The sequence below is a fragment of the Nasonia vitripennis genome, assembly GCF_009193385.2.
Source record: "Nasonia vitripennis strain AsymCx chromosome 3 unlocalized genomic scaffold, Nvit_psr_1.1 chr3_random0012, whole genome shotgun sequence".
Taxonomy (NCBI): Eukaryota; Metazoa; Arthropoda; class Insecta; order Hymenoptera; family Pteromalidae; genus Nasonia; species Nasonia vitripennis.
Window position 1 is genome coordinate 410,996 of NW_022279632.1, and position 16,833 is coordinate 427,828.

Below are 16,833 nucleotides of genomic sequence, written 5' to 3' on the forward strand. Positions count from 1 at the left end.
CTGGGAGTGCTGCTCGCCATGACAGCATTCTGTCGGAACGAAATTCCCGCAGTATGCTGGCTTTGTTGGCTGCGAAACTTAGACAATTTTCAGCCGCACAATTCGCGAACTAAGGCTTTTCAATGCATTATAGTTTAAGGCTGTTGATTTTGTTAATTTAGGCTATTATTAATCCACCGGACTTTGTTCCTTGCCAATTTTTATTAATTATATTATTATGACTACGCTTTCATGACTACCGAATTTATAGCAGCCTGCCAGTTTCGCGCCTTACACGAAATAAGCGGCGAATATCAATGTTGTTAAACGCGTTAATAATAATTTTGGTGATTGTTTATTACAATAACTTGCAACTTTATTAAAATCAACAGCTGCTCGCAGTACATAAGGACACAATTAGCTATGACTTGTAACAATTGTTCGTGGTCGAGTGGTAAAGTGCCAGCCCAGACAAGAGGTACCACATCCAATATCTAACTCTACCACGGTCGAAAACAATGAAACACAAAACAAATTAGTAGAGAAAACACCCATTCAGAGTCAAAATATTACACACGATACACAAAGCTCAGAGTCATTATCATTATTAAACGTAACTTTCGAAAATATAAATAAACAATTAACACTTCAGAATGAAATAACTTCAAAACTACAAAATAAAATATCAACTAACAAAGTACACGTAAATAGAGATTACAAATTAAACACAAAAGGAAACATAGACTTATGGTTGGATCTATTTGATTCGGAGCTGGCAGAAAATGACTTACTATGTATACTAAAAAATCCAGAGAAGTTTGAAAATGATGAAACAGAAACTACATTGAAAAAGAAAAGATCAGTAAGAACTATAATAGTAAGTTATTTAGATGCAAACTATCACCAGAAGGTACAGCAAATTACAGAGCCACATACAATCATAGAAAAAATTAAAGAAATAAGGAAAATTGAAGCTAATCTTCAGAGATAAATATTAGACAAAAACTTTATGCAATTAGAAAGGGATATAAAGAAAAAGTAGCAAACTTCTGTGATAGATTTGATAATATTATACGAGAACATGAAAACTGTAACCCAGAGACACCACTGTCAAATGAAGAGAAAAGAGCAACATTTTATCAGGCAGTGTGTGATATTAGCCCACAACTGGTATCAACACATTTAGTGAGATGTCAAACAGGAGAAAAAAGGACAGTAGATGATATGAAAAAATGCTTTTTACAGGTAGAAGCACAGAGTACCTCAAATACAGAGAAATCCAGAGCACAATTAGCACAGAGAATTGGAGGCAAAGATTCAGAGAAGAAGTTCTACAAGGATTCAGAGAAGAAGTACAAGGATGTAAAATGCTACAGATGCAACGAGACTGGACACTACCAGACTTCATGTCATATACTAAAAGATGATCTCTGGTTTTGCTACGTGTGCAATAGAGTCAGAGAACACAAGGGAGACGAATGCCCCAACACAGTTCAGAGGTATGAAAATAATAATTCTACACAAAACAATCAAAACACTTACACCCGTGGTAGAGGTAGTGGAAAGGGGGGTAAAATCAGAGGCAGAGGACACTATCAGAGAAGAGGAAAACCTTATGATAGGCAAAATCAAGAGAACAATCAAAATGTAAACGCCAAGTTTGCAGGTAAGAAACACTCACACGACACAGTAGAGAATGAAGTTACGTTTATAGCAGATTCATGTGCCTCACACCACATTATAAACAAAGGGTTTATATTAAGAGATTACGAAAAAAGTAATATCGTAGAAATAAAAAGCGCAAACAAAAATAAAAATGCTAACATCAAAATAGATGGTAAAGGAAATTTGTACTTAAAATCTATACCAGAGGGTGAAAATATTTTCCTATCTAATGTTATGTTAACTTGGCTGGATACGGTATTTATTTAGACGATCTTAAGTTAAAAGTTTTTAATACAGAGACAAGGGAGGAATATCTATCAGGAAATTATGAATCACCTAATTGGATAGTAAAATTTAACGTTAAAAATTCAGAGACAACAGAAGATACGTGTGACAAATATATAGTAAGAGCAAGCCTAGTGAGCGTGGGGGATTTCCTGTCGCAATCTCAGACTAACTCATTAAATAAAGAGAAACAAATTCAGAGACCGTCTGATATTGGGAGGGAGTTTGAAAAGGAAAGTCCCCAAGAGAACAGTCTAGAGTCAGGAATAGGTGAAGAGGAGTTAAAAAGAAAAATACTTGATTTAAATAATTTAATAGCAGAATCAGAAATAAATAAATTATACAATAACAATCAGAAAACTAATTCAGAGAACCCAATGCAAAAATCGAGCCTAGGAATGATATGGCATAGAAGGTTGGGACACACGTCACTCGAATACATGAAACAACTGCAAAAATTCGAAACTGAATTAAAAAATGTAAAGTTAGACAAAGAAATCATGGATTGTGAGTCGTGTATTCTAGCAAAGATGGAAAATCAACCATTTAAAAATAATAGAACTATATCAGATAGACCTCTTCATACTATTCATACCGATACAATGGGTAAAATAACTCCAGCGTCTTATCCAGGGGAAAATCGCTTTATCATAGTGTTTATGGACGATTAAGGCAGATATGCTAAAGCGTACTGCGTAAAACAAAAGAGTGAATCAGGCAAATGTCTTGATAATTTTCTGACACATACGAGAAACATTCTAGGGAAACATGAGAAGGTATGTTATATCAGAGCGGATAATGGAACAGAATTCACAGGTGGCGAATTCGCAAAGATAATAAAAGAGAGGGAATCACAAGCGACTTTGCAGCCCCACATACTCCAGAATTAAATGGAACTTCAGAGAGATACTAAGAAGATTCAGATGTGTAGCATACGTAAAAATTCCAATTCCAGAGAACAAATTTTCAGAGAGAGCGATAAAAGTCATACTCGTAGGTTATACTCCTACAGGGTATTTACTATGGCACCCACAAACACTAAGATTTCTAAATTCAAGACACGTAAATTGCAACGAGAAATTAGTGTATAAAGACACTGTAGACCAAGTAGATAATATTGAATTAGAATTCAGAGATTTAACTGAGAACCAAATTACAGAAGAAAACACAGAGCAATACAGAGGTAATACAGGAAGAAAAGAAGCTAGATTCCAAAACAGAGATCGACAAATCACTAAAGAGGAAAACTAAGTCGAAAGAAACAACAGAAACTTCAATGAGAAAAATTCTAAGAAGTCAAGCGAAAGAAAATCCGCTAAGAGATCCAAACTTTATATATAAGACTCAAGTCAGCAATTCAGAGACAAAAGATGATCAAGATGCTGATGAACAAGTCTATGTGCAACTAGCGCAAATAAACAAAGACCCTATAAACTTTAAGGAAGCAGTAAATTCTTCTGAAGGAGAAAATTGGAAAAACGCAATAAGGCAAGAACTAAAGTTGATGGAAGAAAATAATGTGTGGGAAATTGTAGATTACCCGAGTAAAACTTCAGAGAATAAGAGACCAAACGTGATAGACTCTAAATGGGTATTTAAAAGAAAACTAGACAAAAACGGTCAAGAAGCTTTCAAAGCCAGATTAGTCATAAGAGGGTTCAAAGACAAAAATAAATGAGCAGCCTTGGCAGTAATAAATAAATACGACTTAGACGCAAGTCAATTGGATGTAAAGACGGCTTTCCTAAACAGCGACCTGGAGGAAACTATATTCATGGAAATACCAGAGGGAATAGAAAATTCAGAGACCATGAAAGGAAAGAAAGTCTGTAGACTAAAGAAAACACTATATGGATTGAAGATCAGCCCAAAGAAGTGGAACTTAAAATTCGCAACTGAAGTAAGCAAAATTGGACTTGAAAGAGACATCAACGAACCATGTTTGTTCACTTGGAGGAGAAAAGGTAGAATGATGATGATGATACTGTACGTGGACGATATTATTTTAGCAGGAAACGATTCAGAGAAAATACAGGAAATAAAATCAAATCTAAATCAAATGAAAGTTCTGGGAGAACCTAATATATATTTAGGTATGAAGATACAACGATATCGAGAGAATAGAACAACAAACAAAATATTACAGAGGTTCAATATGAGTGAATGCAAACCGCAAAGTGCACCGATGATAACGAGACAAGTCAAGAACAGAGCAATAAAATCTAATCCAGAGAAACTTGAAGAGAAAGAAATCCAGTGCAGAGCCCCGTATAGAGAGGCTATAGGAAGCGTATTATATTTGTCAGCAGTAACAAGACCTGACATATCTTATGCAGTGAATTACCTGTCCAGAAAACAAATATCACCTATAGAAAACGACTGGACAGAAGTAAAAGATTATTCAGGTATCTGAGAAAAACTACCGAGACTGGTATAATATTCAGAGGACAAGAGAATGTGATGGAAACTTTTACAGACTCAAGTTTCAGAGACAATGAAGGCTCTACTTCGACAGGAGGATACGTAGTTAAGTTATATGGAGATGTAATTGCTTAGAGAAGCTGTAAACAGAACTATGTATCATTATCCACTTGTCAGGCTGAATACTTAGCTATGAGTGAGGCCTGCCAAGAGATAATATCCTTAGACAAGGCAATCAGAGATATGACAGGAAAAACCTGTTATCCTGTCACTATTTGGTGCGACAATAAATGAGCCGGAGATTGTACTCAGATGGACGGATCACACAAGTTGAAAAACTTTGATGATGATCAAGTTGAGATTCAGAGAAAATTAAGAGAAAGAGAGAAAACCGGCAGCAAAGAACACATAGCAGAAACTCATGGGGATTGCATTAAGAGATGTGTGATAGGGGGTAAAGCTATGGTAAAATGGATAGATACTAAAGAGAACATAGCAGACATAATGACTAAACCTCTACCAACACAATCACACAATTACTTCAGAGATAAAATAAATAATTCAGAGATGAATACAAATTGAAGTGACCATGCACTTATTTTTAATTTGTTACAGAATCCCATGAGACTTAGGAGAGCCACGAAGGGAGGGAGTGTCGGCTGTAACCGCAGCGAGCTTTGTGCCTCTCGGTACTGAAGGCGCCATCTCGAGGTGGTTTTTGGAAAAAGCCCCACCTCTACTATCAACGCTTTGGCGCCGCGTCGTTTTTCGTCTCTAGCCTTCTCCGACTCTTGCGCTGTGCACATCAGAAAGATCTTTGAGAGAAGTACAACGTACGCCGTGTTTCATTTTGTATTAAGACAACATAAAATAAAAGCAGTCTGCACTAGTGGAAGCCGATAGAGAGTCATCCTTCGCCGTGAACTCCGCCTAATCCTCACCTTCCAAAAAGGAAATTAAATCCAACATATTGTAAATTCACATCAGCTTGGGGTATGCAGTAAATTTGTATGAAATATATTTTAAAATTATAGTAAACATGTGTAATATATTAATGAAAGTATATATTTGATGGTAATATTGGTTTAAAACATTCATTTGATTATAAGTTACGGTTTATTTAAAAAAATTTATATTAATTAATCTTTCACTACTGATAAACTCATGTAAATGCTCTTTATATAAAGAAAATAATTACATAATGATTTTTGTCATTTCATATTCACAAACACATAGCTTTGAAAAAAGGATAAAATATGCGATTGAAATCGATGGACAAAAAATGAATCGATTCTGAGTCTATATATTAGTCCTACGTTTTGCATTTGAAAGCGATTATATTCAGGCTTCTGCGTGTGTAATATATTGATGGCATTAAAATCGATTTAAAACGATAAAATAATATCGATTAAACCGGATTAGAATACATAATGTAACGGTTGCCAGTGCAATTAACGCACGTTGAGCACGTTACGACGTCTCTCCGGGACAGAATCAACATTCGGTATAATACTTCTGTTGTTACAGCTACTAAAGGCGCAGCATGTGAGAGAGTAAGAGAGACAGAGAGAGAATAAGCATCGAGAGAGATTTAAATTCAGCAACGTACAATGTTGCCACCTGCTCGCACACTGCTGTCAAGAGTTGACAACAGTGTGTCAGAGGGCATAGGTAAATCTGTGCTCGCGCTAGCGAGCCATTCCGAGTCTGTCTTCGCTCCGCTCCGTTTCGCGAATAGACACTCTGCGATTGCGATTATTGTGTGCGAGGGTTGCGAGGTCAACCGAACCGAGGACAATCCGTCCGAGACCATCTTCGCGTGGGTTAGAACGGCCGTGCCGGCCACGTACATCTGTAAGTACTAGTTCTTATCAACTCTCGCTTACTCGGGCGACTTTAAGCCTCCTCTCTCTCTCTCACCTCGACTAAATGCTGGTAGCTGGCATGCGCCCGTCTTGCGCGCTTGTGTAAGCCAAGCACCAATAAACAGTTAGTCTAAGTTTTACAATAATCCGCGAGTGTTCATTGACTTTTCCTCCTTTTGAATCCACGTCCTGAGTACTACAATCACCGCCGCGTGTTCATACGTCTTTAAGTCAGTGCGCGGATAGATTATAGTCGGTAGAATCTAGTGCTTTCTGCACAGCCGACGGAAACGGTGAATAGTAGCATAAACAACAAACAACTTAAAATAATAATGACGGCCGAGCTACCGTCATAATAAGTATTGGGATATTCACTTAATCGATTCAATGCCTATTTAAATCGGAATCAATGTATCTGTGTACACTAGAAAAACGGTTTTAATGATTTTTTATATCTAAAATAACATTTGATATTATTCAATCGCACTGTATTCAACTATGCAATCGTTTTTACTGATGTGTATATCGTGGTGTTAATCGATTTGAATTGACATGAATTTTTTCATGTGTCGTTGAATAAAGTCTATCGATTTTAATAAAGTTTCAATTCAAATCGATTGTAGTTAATAAATCTATTCTGTCTTGTACAGCATTTGACCATTCTTATATAGTAACGGAGAAGAAATCTTGTCACTTGCGAGTATGAACATTTGAAGCGACACCAAGCGGTTATAGAAACATAGGGTCGATTAAAATCGACTAGTTTTGCAATAAATTTAATCGATTCTAATCGAAATATAAAAGTTTTTTTTCATAAGGGATTTTACAAAACTTTGATCATTCAGGTCACTTAAAATGTTATCAAAATTATTTGTAAAATTAAACTAATTTAATATCGACTAAAAAGTGGATTCATATTTATTGAAAGAATCCCAATTGAACTGCATTAAAATAATCATCACATAAAAATCGATAAAAATATCTTTATTTTGATATTTAGATTACGATTGAGACCGATTCCCATCGATAATTGAAAACGTCGATTAAATCAATGTAGTATTTTTAGCAGGGATTCTTTCTTTGATTATTTTAATCGATTAAAGTATAATTGAATCTAACCGTAAAAAAGTATCGAGATTGATTAAATATTATATAAACGAATTACCTTATAAATTAATTTAAATTTATTGATAAAATTACGAACAAATCATATTAGAAAAATAATTATTATTTTTATTATACGTAATAAAGTACCATTCGAACAGATTAAATAACAATTAAATGATATTGCAAGAATAGTGGTTGTTTTGGTTATTAAAGTCTATTAAACTATGTTCAGAGCCATTCATAAAACTAGTATTGGGATCGATAAACTATTTAGTAATAAATAGTGATTTTCAAATCGATTAAAATATATTGACAAAAACATTTATATGATATAACAAGAATAGTAATTGTTTTGGTTATTAATGTCGATTAAAATATATTCGAAGCAATTCATAAAACTAGTATCATTTAGTAATGCGATTAGAGATTTTAAAATCGATTAGAATTAGTGAAAAAAATTACAATTTCACTGCACTAAAATAATTACTACATAAACGTCGATAAAAATATATTAAATTTAATACTTATTTTTCGTATTGAAACCGATTGTAATTAAAAATCATTTAAATCGATAGGAATATAATCGACCAAATTTGGCTGGTCGATTGAATGGATTTAAAACGATTAAATTCGATTAAATTTTGATCGATTTCAATTGAATTCAATCGCATATTTTTAGCAGGATGAATGCATTCAGCATTAGTCATTTTATATTCACAAACAGATAGCTTTGAAAGAGATTTCATATATGCACAAACAATTATTCGCAGCAATCTTTTGATCTCGACCAAAACTGCAGATTATATTTTGTGATATGCTTGAAACCATACAGCATTCGTCATTTCATATTCACAAACACATAGTTTTAAAAGAATGATCGTATCAGTGCAATAAAGTTATTTGCAGCATGCCTTTCATCTGGACCGAATTTGCAGATAACATCTTGCGTCATGCATAAAAGGATACAGCATTCGTCATTTCGTATTCACAAACACATATCTTTGAAAAAAAGAGCATATCTGCACAAATAATAGTTTGCAGCATTCTTTTCTTCTCACATAGAATTAAAAAAAGATTATACCTGCACACATAACTATTTGCAGCATCCCTTTTATGTAAATCGAATCTGCATATAAAATTTTATGATATGCATGAATACATAAATCGTTATTTTATATTTACAAACAAATAACTTAAAAAAAAAATTATATCTGCACAAATATTTAATCGCAGATTTACTGATTGTATCTTATGATATGCACAAATACATAAAGCATTCGTCATCTCATATTCACAAAAAGATGGCTTAAAAAAAACAGCATATCTGCACCAATATTTAATCGCAGCATTCCTTTCATCTGGACCAATTTCAAAATAATCTTTATTCATCTATGTACATATATATATATATATATATATATATATATATATATATATATATATATATTATATATATATATATATATATATATATATATATATATATATATATATATATATATATATATATATATATATGGGACGTTTCACGTCAACCGGACCATCAGTGCACCCAAAATTTGGGTTAACCTAACAAGACGTTTGAGGTCTCAAAATGATCGTCTGATCAAGGGCTTTTGAAAAAGTTCTGGCCTTTTCAAAAATCCAATGTGGCGCATAAAATATGGAGCCTGAAACCCACGTTTTCATAGCACATTCAACAAAAACAATAGTAAAAATGTTCTAATTTGTGAAATATCCCACCAAAAAGCATGTACAACTCATGATAGGACATATTATTGACAATGCTGACGGAATTCCAAAATCAAAAATGGCGGAATCAAAATGGTGGACATTATACCTCCACCAAACCCATTTTACCGCAACAAATGATTTTTGATCAGTTTAAAGTATCGATATGGGGGTTTTCAGGGTCACTAAATCTTATTTTAACCTCGACATTTCAAAATTCGAAATGGTGGATACAAAATGGCGGACATTATACCACCACCAAACCAATTTTACCGCAACAAATGATTTTAGATCACTTTAAAGTATCGATATGAGGGTTTTTGGGGCCACTGCACCTTATTTTAACCTCGAAATTTTAAAATCCAAAATGGCCGATCCAAAATGGCGGACATTATACAACCACCAAAACTATTTTACCGCATTGAACGATTTTAAATCAGTTTAAAGTATCGATATGGGGGTTTGTGAGGTAAATGGTTATAAATGTATTATCGGAATCAGTATTTGTGCACATGAATCTTATATTTTTCCGGTCTATTAAATTTAGGATTATCTGTCTGCGGTTTTTGCATTTACATTTTTCTATTGTTCTGTGTATATGTATATGCCAGCGTGGATGAAAAAAATATATAATTTAGCCAAATGAATCAATCTTTAATGACATTTTGTGCACTCTAATCAATTCTGGCTCCTCGTTCGTGGAGTTTTTACTGGTGATAAATGGCTTTCGCCGATATCATAAATTACTCTGTTCCTAGGTTCATTGGCATTTGAGTAATGCATGACTTTCAACGTTTCATTATTTTCTGGGATAAATCCTTGCCCCATTTGTATGTTTGTGACAGGTGGACAGTTTTTAAATCTCTTTTTTAGGAATTGATGAGTTTGTTCGTGATCTTTTTTGGTGTATAAGAAAAATTTTATATTGAATGATCGTCCATTAGCCCATGAATAAAGAGCTTTAACATCTAGAATTGCTTTATTTTTTGCAGCTTGTAAGCTCGCTCTTGTAGCTTCTCTCTTTACTATCGCTCCAACTCCATCGCAACTACCTTTTCCGTGTGCTGTTGCAAAACTGTTGCAACAGTGCCATTCAGCATCAACACCAAAATATCTCTTATGACTCATTAAACTACTCATTTGATAACGATTTTTAAAATGCTGTTTAGCACCATCAGTAGCATATATTACCTTTTTTACTGTGGGACAAACCTTGCGAATTTCAGGTATAAGCTTTTGCTGCATTGTGTATACTGCAGTGGCATCATGAGTAGTACAGTCGGACATAGATACTGTACTGAAATGCTTTAGCTTGCCTTCAGATTTATAATAAACAACAGCAGGAAAAATCGTACTTTGATCATTATTAAAATGAAATGCCTGTGCAGCATCTTGGGCTGTAAAAGCATAGTTCTCAGCAAAATCCAATTGAACAAGAACCTCTTCATCTGAAAGATTATTTTTCTTCCCAGAAATAAACTTTGATTGTTCCTTAGCGATGAAGTGATGAGGTATCAACTTTTCTAGGCTAGAACATAAAGTTTCAATAAATTCTTGCGATGTTAGGCATTTCAACGTTTTATCAAAGTGTATCTATCGGTTGATTGCCACGTGCTGAAGATGACTTGATCAATATTGTGCTCATCCATAATGTTCTCAATGTAATGAGAAAATATTTGAATGTCCGGACAAAATTTGCATTCATTCAAATAACAACTTGGTTTGGGATCCTCACACAGAACGAAATTCAAACAATCTTTATAATTCTTCAGAATATTGTTTGAGATTTTTTCTATATTTACTGCGTCAATCATCGCCTTGAAATTTTGGTGTATCGTACATACACATACATTGTGTGTACCAGAGGATCCTGCAAAGGCACAACATTTTCGTCTCAGTTCCGCAAACTTGGTAAGCCCAATCGGATGTTCAGGAAACTGTTCTTTAAATTGATTATGAAGGTTCTTAATATCAGTAAGTAATAATCTTTGCTGCACTTTTATTTTTTCCCCATAGAAATAAATACTGACGGTATCTTTTTCATTTGGCATAATTCTGCTTTTAAGATCATTTTCGTAAAAATCTTCAACTTTCTGAGTAGTTTCTGCAGGTAATGTTTTTCCACGTTTTGCAACAGGAGAAACCAAAACTCCATCTGATTCTCTTAACTGTTTTGCTTTACGAGCCATTCTGTGAGACACACCAAATTGGTTCATAATTTTACGTATTGCCCAGTGTTCGGGCAAAATAGTAAGAATACTGACACGTAATGGATTGTTCTCCGGCAGGGATTGGAATTTGTTTTTAAGTCCAGTTAAAATATCTGTAAGATCATCTTGCATAGGTGCATCCGTGTTTGAAACCGAAGGTGAGTCAGTCTCTGATTCAAAATCAACACTCATACTGACGTTTGGAGATGACAAATCATGTAGTTTGTAAAAGGATTTTCTACATGTATCACAAATCAGTGAAGATGTTGGATAATCAGGATAGACATCTTGAAATTCTTTGGAGATCTTCCTAAGAGATTTGCTGTGTCCTGTATTAATATCAAATGGATTAACGCATCTATCGATACGATATTTTTTCGCAGGAGAAGACATTGTTGTAGGATATGAGAAAGCACAACCAAAACAAAAAAAATGTTAGGAATAACAAAATTACGGCTAGTACAGTTGAACAAGGAGTTGCCGATAAAGTAAGACTTACTCAACAACTGCCTTAAAAAGGATGTTGAAGAAGAAGTCGCCAATGTATCTATTAATGTACCTATTGACTATCCTAAAAAGGACTGTTGGAGAAAAAGTCGCCTATGAATAAAGCCGCTGATGGACTTGCTCACCAACTATCCTGAAAAAGACTGTTGGAGAAAAAGTCGCCTATGAAGAAAGCATTCCTTGAAGAAAATATTCCTTTCTATGGGTTGCTCAACGTGGGAAGGGGTTGGGGGTGTAGGTAAAAAAGAGTGATGAAATAAATCACTTGAAAGCAATAAATTCCTTTGCCACAAAACAGTTTTATTTGCTGAAGTCTTTGCACAAGTTGTCATTGGACACGAGCCGTGTACTTGCAGCATTAGGCTGTTGGAAGAGGGGCAAGGTACAGCGCTGGACCCGGCCTCCTTATGTGCCCTCCGCGACGCTACTTCACTTGTGGGTAATGCGCAGCCGCCCAGCGGCGCGCCGCGGTACTAGCGCCGCGGTGATAAGCGCTGCAGCGTGCGTGGCGTGTTCGGCGGGTTGCGCGTTAGCAGGGGCTTTTCGCGAGAGAGCCTGCTGGTGGGTTATGACAAATATCCGCCAGTTTATATTGGCCATATTGAATTTTGAAATTTCGAGGTTAAAATAAGATTCAGCGGCCCCTTAAACTCCCATACCGATACATTAAACTGATTTAAAATCGTTCAATGCGGTAAAATAGTTTTGGTGGTTGTATAATGTCCGCCATTTTGGATCGGCCATTTTGGATTTTAAAATTTCGAGGTTAAAATAAGGTGCAGTGGCCCCAAAAACCCTCATATCGATACTTTAAAGTGATCTAAAATCATTTGTTGCGGTAAAATTGGTTTGGTGGTGGTATAATGTCCGCCATTTTGTATCCACCATTTCGAATTTTGAAATGTCGAGGTTAAAATAAGATTGAGTGACCCTGAAAACCCCCATATCGATACTTTAAACTGATCAAAAATCATTTGTTGCGGTAAAATGGGTTTGGTGGAGGTATAATGTCCACCATTTTGATTCCGCCATTTTTGATTTTGGAATTCCGTCAGCATTGTCAATAATATGTCCTATCATGAGTTGTACATGCTTTTTGGTGGGATATTTCACAAATTAGAACATTTTTACTATTGTTTTTGTTGAATGTGCTATGAAAACGTGGGTTTCAGGCTCCATATTTTATGCGCCACATTGGATTTTTGAAAAGGCCAGAACTTTTTCAAAAGCCCTTGATCAGACGATCATTTTGAGACCTCAAACGTCTTGTTAGGTTAACCCAAATTTTGGGTGCACTGATGGTCCGGTTGACGTGAAACGTCCCATATATATATATATATATATATATATATATATATATATATATATATACTAGTGGGGCTTCGCCCCCCTGCTCGCTTCGCTCGCCAACCCCCCAATTTTATATTTATAAAAGTTTATAAGCTGATTTTAATATAAATAATATTTAATAAACCCAATTATCTTTTTATGATAATCGATTAACGTTATGTATTAATATAGTTTATTATAAATAAATTAATTCACCTACTAATGTATTTAGTGGGTAATCAATTATTTTTAATATAATAATTTGTTTTACAATATTATTTATTTTATTTAATTTGCGAAAATTCTTATGTTAAGTCTTATACACTTATTTTTGTTCAGGTTTAATATTTCTTTTAACTATATTTTGTTGTAATTTTCTACTTTATCTTTTAATAAATGTTGTACTATCGTTGTACTAATTTTGATTTTAATTATTTTCTAATATATTTATAATTTTTGCTGAGATTTCGATTAAATATTCTAATCGATTTTTATTAACTATTTTCACGAATATCAAATTTTACTATATTCATGTTTTTTATTAATCGTTAACCACTATTAATCGTCATCTGTCTAGTGTCTACGTTGATTAACTAAGGTAAAATCTTTTTTTATTTTAATTTATAAATATTCTTTTTAATTAAATAAAATATTATAAATTTAATTTAAGATGGAAAATCAAGATACTTCACATTGTCCTCCGTCATCTCTCCGGCCACCGCCTTTACAACAACCTCAGCGGCCACCTCTTTCACAACTTCCGCCGCCTGAACAGGGCAGAGGCGCAATACCGCGAGATTTAAGACCTGTTCGGGGTCGCAGAGTTGCCCATCATGAATCACGAAATGGTTTGTATTGAAATACACTTTCTATTATACTTTAATGTTCATTAAACTTATTTTTAAAATATACTTTTTGTTTGACAGCTGATGTAAGGATTAATCCTTATCACAGAAATTTGGAAAATGCCGCGGTGTTTATTGCTAAATTTATTAGTGCTATCAACAAAGAAACTGAGAATGATTTAATTAATAGAAGAAATAGACAACATCAAGAGGAAGATAGAGAGTGAAATTGTAGTTATACAAAAAATAAACACCTCAGTAAAATATATTTAGTTTGTTAATTATAAACAAAATGTTTATTTATACTTATTTCTACTACTTACTAATACTTACTTCTAAATGTATAAATAAATAAAGTTATAATTTATATATATATATTCATGTTATAGGTATTTGTTAAATTATGTTAATGAAACTTAATTTTATCATCGTATTATATGTAATTGAAATTATAATGAATATTTGAATCAATTTTTATGTTTTAACGATTATATAAATCTTTTTTTTTAAGTTTCTTTTTTGATTGTTTTCTTTAAATGTATGTTAATAACTATATCAATAATAATTAGGAATATACATGTTTGAATGTAACATAAATTAAATGTTTAAATTTATGTTATAAACTATGAAATTTATTTAATTTAATTAAAAAGCAAATTTGAAGAAGAAAAAATTGATTCATATAGTCGTTTGGTCATAAAGATTGATTAGTATTTGAAATACATTAAAAACATGAAGGAGTATGGTGGGGGTGGTGGGGGGGCCCTAGTGGAGGGGTGGGGGTGGGGGTAGTGGGGGGTGGTGGGGGTGGTGGGGGTGGTGAGGGTATATGCATTTTCAATAATCACGTAAAAATGAAAGAATTTTACGTTATTTGGTGGGCGGCGGTGGGGGGGGGGAGTGTTGCCAAAATAATTATATATATATATATATATATATATATATATATATATATATATATATATATATATATGTGTGTGTATATATTGTGTATATATTGTGTATATATTGTGTATATATCCTCCCACATATTATGTGTATATATATTGTTGTTAGAGTACGCAGGGTTGAACAAATTAAATGTATACTTGGAGAAAGAATATGACAAGATTTATTAAAGGTACAACAAATACGAGTTTGCACTATTGTGGCTCACACGGAAGTGACGCGAGTAGACATTCGGTTTACATATGTAGGCGTTCGTTTGAATAAGTTTCGCGTCGCGTTTGTATATTAAATCACGCCCATAAATAAATATATATATATATATGTATATATATATAGATAACGCATGGCGCCAATTTTGATTGTACTAACGTAGCAATTTCATCACGCCCACTCAATCAAAATTCTCTCTCTCGATTCATATCCCACACACAATACATAAGTATAATAAAAAAAAGGATAGAATTGACAAAAATGCAAAAAAAATATACAAAATTACACATTACATAATACTACTACTTCATTTTTAAATGTATCCCGTCTTGAACTAGGCGTCGCTTTTGTGAGTGGATCTGCAGTCATTTGATTCGATGGAATAAACTTCACCTCTAGTTCCTGATTATCGACTTTTTCCTTCAAAAAATGGTGTCTTATGTTTATATGTTTGGTAAGAGGACTAAAGCGCGCATTTTTGCAGTGATGAATAGACCCTTTGTTGTCATAGTAGATAAGACTTGGTCTGCGAGGCTGTATTTCAAGCTCTACTGTGATATTTTTCAACCAAATGGCCTCCTGAGCAGCGGCAGTAAGCGACAGATATTCTGCTTCTGTGCTGGATAACGCCACAGTCTGCTGTCTCCTGGAATTCCAGCTTACTGCTCCACCTTGCATAATGAAAATATATCCCGAGACTGACCTCATATCGTGCCCGTCACAACCATGGCTTGCATCGCAATATCCAATAAGATTGCTGCTGTTCTTATCTTGAGAATATTGTAAACATAAATCTTTAGTTTTTTGCAGATACCTGAGTATACGTTTGACTGCCTTCCAATGTGACGTATCGTAATTGCTGTTGAACCGACTCACACTGCTGACCGCATAAGCCAAGTCTGGGCCTGTCGCTTGCGTTAAATAAATAAGTGCGCCCACTGCGCTTTGGTACGGGATATTAGGATTAGCCGTTCCCTTCTTAGATTCCGACGAGAATAAATTAGAATTAACTTCCATTGGGGTGGAAATTCCTTTGCAATCCTCCATACCAAATCTCAGCAGTATGTCATTGATGTAGCTAGTCTGACTGAGCTTGATGGTTCCGCGCTGTTGGTCGCGTATGACGTCGATGCATAAATTCCTTGAACATCTAAATAAAATCAATACTATTAGAAAAAATTAAAAGATCGTCGACAAATACAGCTATGATGATAAGTTTCATTTTATTAAAATGATAATACATAGAAGTGTCAAATTCAGAACGAACCAAATTTTGCGACTTCGTGACTTTATCTAACTCAGCATTCCATTCGCGACTGCCCTGTTTAAGCCCGTATATTGCTTTTTTAAGCTTACACACTTTATTATTATCATTTTGTTGAATAAAACCTTCCGGTTGTTGCATGAAGATAGTCTCTTTCAGTGTGCCGTGTAAAAATGCTGTATTTACGTCTAGATGGTGGATGTCGAGGTTGAGTTTAGTTGCAAAAGCAAAGAGTATGCGTAGCGACGTGAATCGCACGACGGGCAAGTACGTGTCTGTAAAATCAACTCCCTCCAATTGATCGTAACCCTTGGCCACCAATCTGGCCTTGTGCCTGATGGATCCGACGGGGTTGAGTTACTTTTTGTAGACCCATTTGCACCCGATCACTTTACGATCAGTCGGTAGGTCACATAACACCCATACATCATCGTCAATCATTGATTGGTGTTCCACTTCCATAGCAT

At 34.4% G+C, this 16,833-nt stretch overlaps 2 protein-coding genes across 5 annotated transcripts in view; both read left to right on the forward strand.

The window, feature by feature from the left end:
* Window positions 1-16,833, forward strand: part of LOC107980680 (glutamate receptor ionotropic, kainate 2) — a 602,400-nt gene that overhangs the window by 340,632 nt on the left and 244,935 nt on the right. The gene's annotated exons all lie outside the window — the stretch shown is intronic.
* Window positions 13,596-14,195, forward strand: LOC103316409. Its single transcript, XM_008209906.3, has 3 exons — window positions 13,596-13,697; window positions 13,770-13,947; window positions 14,026-14,195. Exons 2-3 carry the CDS (start codon window positions 13,770-13,772, stop codon window positions 14,169-14,171), a joined length of 324 nt encoding a protein of 107 aa, XP_008208128.1. The 5' UTR covers window positions 13,596-13,697; the 3' UTR covers window positions 14,172-14,195.

Excerpts from the sequence above, each read along its gene's own strand:
- LOC103316409 (XM_008209906.3), top strand. The coding sequence starts at position 13,770 with ATGGAAAATCAAGATACTTCACATTGTCCTCCGTCATCTCTCCGGCCA. Across the intron at positions 13,948-14,025 it reads CCATCATGAATCACGAAATG|CTGATGTAAGGATTAATCCT; the intron begins GTTTGTATTGAA and ends TTTGTTTGACAG.